Source organism: Vicugna pacos, chromosome 17 (genome assembly GCF_048564905.1).
Source record: "Vicugna pacos chromosome 17, VicPac4, whole genome shotgun sequence".
NCBI classification, from domain to species: Eukaryota; Metazoa; Chordata; class Mammalia; order Artiodactyla; family Camelidae; genus Vicugna; species Vicugna pacos.
In genome coordinates, this window is record NC_133003.1 from 20852461 (window position 1) to 20854328 (window position 1868).

The 1868-nt window shown below is 57.9% G+C and overlaps 1 protein-coding gene across 1 annotated transcript; it reads right to left on the reverse strand.

Moving 5' to 3' along the window:
* LOC140686660 (protegrin-2-like) lies at positions 1-1868 on the reverse strand. Its single transcript, XM_072940865.1, has 4 exons — positions 1671-1868; positions 927-1037; positions 712-783; positions 1-129 (listed from the first exon to the last, which is right to left on the reverse strand). Exons 1-4 carry the CDS (start codon positions 1866-1868, stop codon positions 1-3), a joined length of 510 nt encoding a protein of 169 aa, XP_072796966.1.

Genomic DNA, 1868 nt, shown 5'->3' on the forward strand with positions numbered 1-1868 from the left:
TCACCGTCGTCCTCTAATAATCGGCCCAGGAAATGGAAATGGTGGTATAGGGGGGATTGGTGGGAAAGGGGGAAATGGGAAGGGTCCAGGTGGAAATGGTCGTGGAAAAAATCGCCTTACACTCTGGAGCTGTGAACCAGGAAGAAACAGGCTTCTTGTCAGTACTGATCCTGAATCAAAATGAATCAGGTCCCTTTCTACACATCCTACTCCTGAGCCACTCCTGGAGGCTTGGGTCCCATTCACCCTGTGGCTATAAGTTTGGAGCACGTGGTTGAATCCCTACTCCCATAGACAGATGAGAAAACCAGGACACAGAGATGCCAAGGCCTCCCCGGATCACTGGCCACCACAGCTGGACAGAAGCAGAGGCAGAAATCCCATTACTGTAGTCAGTGCCTCTCAAACTTCAGCACAGTCAGAATCCCCAGGAGGGCTTCTTAAAATACAAATTTCTGGGACCCACCCCAACTTTGTCTCAGTAGGTCTGAATGTGGACTAAGAACCTGCCTTTCCATCTAGTTCCCAGGTGAGAATGCCACTTAGAGAACAAACCACTGCTCTAAGGGATTGCAGAGCCCAGGCTGGGGACTTGGGCTCAGGTGATGGGGGAGCCAGGGTGGGAAGCCCTGAATGAAAAAGAACAAAACTGGTCCAAATGATGTTCCACGCCTCTCCCCGGAGCAGCTCAAAACAAGAAGGGCCACTCACCTTATTACAACTGATGTCTATTTGGTCCTTGACCTGGTCCAGAGTGACTGTCCCCAAACACAGTTTCACCACCTGGAAGGGAAACCTCTAGTTCAGACTGGAATCCCTGAGCCATAAACACACAGCCTCACCCCAGGGGCTGCTAACCACCCTCCGGAGCCTCTTGTTCGGGTCCTTGGGACGCATCCGCCAGCGTTCACAGCTCCCAGCCTCACCCCTTTCTCCTTGAAGTCACACTGCTCCGGTGGCAGCTGTGTCCTCCTGGGACACACGGTCTCCTTCACCGTGAAGCTCACAGGCTTTGGGGCATCTAGGTCCTCGTCCTGCTGAAGGATCAAAGTGGGGAGACTGGCTCAGGCTCATGCTTCCTTGGGTGACCTGTCTCCCTTCCCCACAGCAGAACAGCCCTCTTGAAAGACCGTCCCATGTGCCTGGCCCTGGGCTGGGGGCTGGGAGCAGAGGGGAAGAGGACACAGCCTGGACCTGGGCTCCCAGGTACACAGGGAGAAGGAGGGGACCTCAGACCCGCTCTCCTGAGGGGCACCTCCCTCTTGGAGGGGCTGAGGGAAGTCAGGGGACACCTGCAGGGAAAGACCTAGTCACTGGAACCCCTAGGCTGAGCACAGCCCTTCCCTGGTGGGGAGACACTGGGGTGCACAGGGGACTGGAAGCAGGGAAGTCACATCCCAGAGCCAGTGAGCCCAGCGTATCCCTGGAGCCCCCAGGAGTCCCTGGAGCCTGAGCGGGCTGTCAGGGCTCTGTTCCCACAGCAGAGATGCCAGGCAGAAGACTCTCACAAGGAGAGGGGACCCAGCTCTGGGAGGATTTCTGTGAGAGGTGGGATCCCACTTAGAGGGAGAGGTGCCTTCCTGACAGGAGGTACAGCGCGAGCAAAGGGAGGGACAGTGTGGCCAAGCCTGGCGGGAGACGCCTCCCTCCCCAGCCCCTCCCCGACTCACAGCCTTGGGCGGCAGGTCCAGCTCCAGGAGGCGGTAGAGATTGGGGTCTGAGGACTGCTCATTGAGGCGATCCACAGCTCGAAGCACCGCCTCCCTATAGCTCAGGGCCTGGGCGCTGGCCCAAGGCACCGCTAGTCCCAGCAGCAGTATCCACAGTGACCAGCGGCGCAGGGAGAGGCTGGCCCTCTGGGTCTCCAT

Bases quoted from the DNA above. Each gene is read 5' to 3' on its own strand.
- LOC140686660 (XM_072940865.1), bottom strand. From the start codon at position 1,868: ATGGAGACCCAGAGGGCCAGCCTCTCCCTGCGCCGCTGGTCACTGTGG. The intron at 784-926 runs GTGAGGCTGGGA...TTTCCCTTCCAG, and splicing joins GTGACTTCAAGGAGAAAGGG to GTGGTGAAACTGTGTTTGGG. The intron at 130-711 runs GTGAGTGGCCCT...CCTGGTTCACAG, and splicing joins TAGACATCAGTTGTAATAAG to CTCCAGAGTGTAAGGCGATT.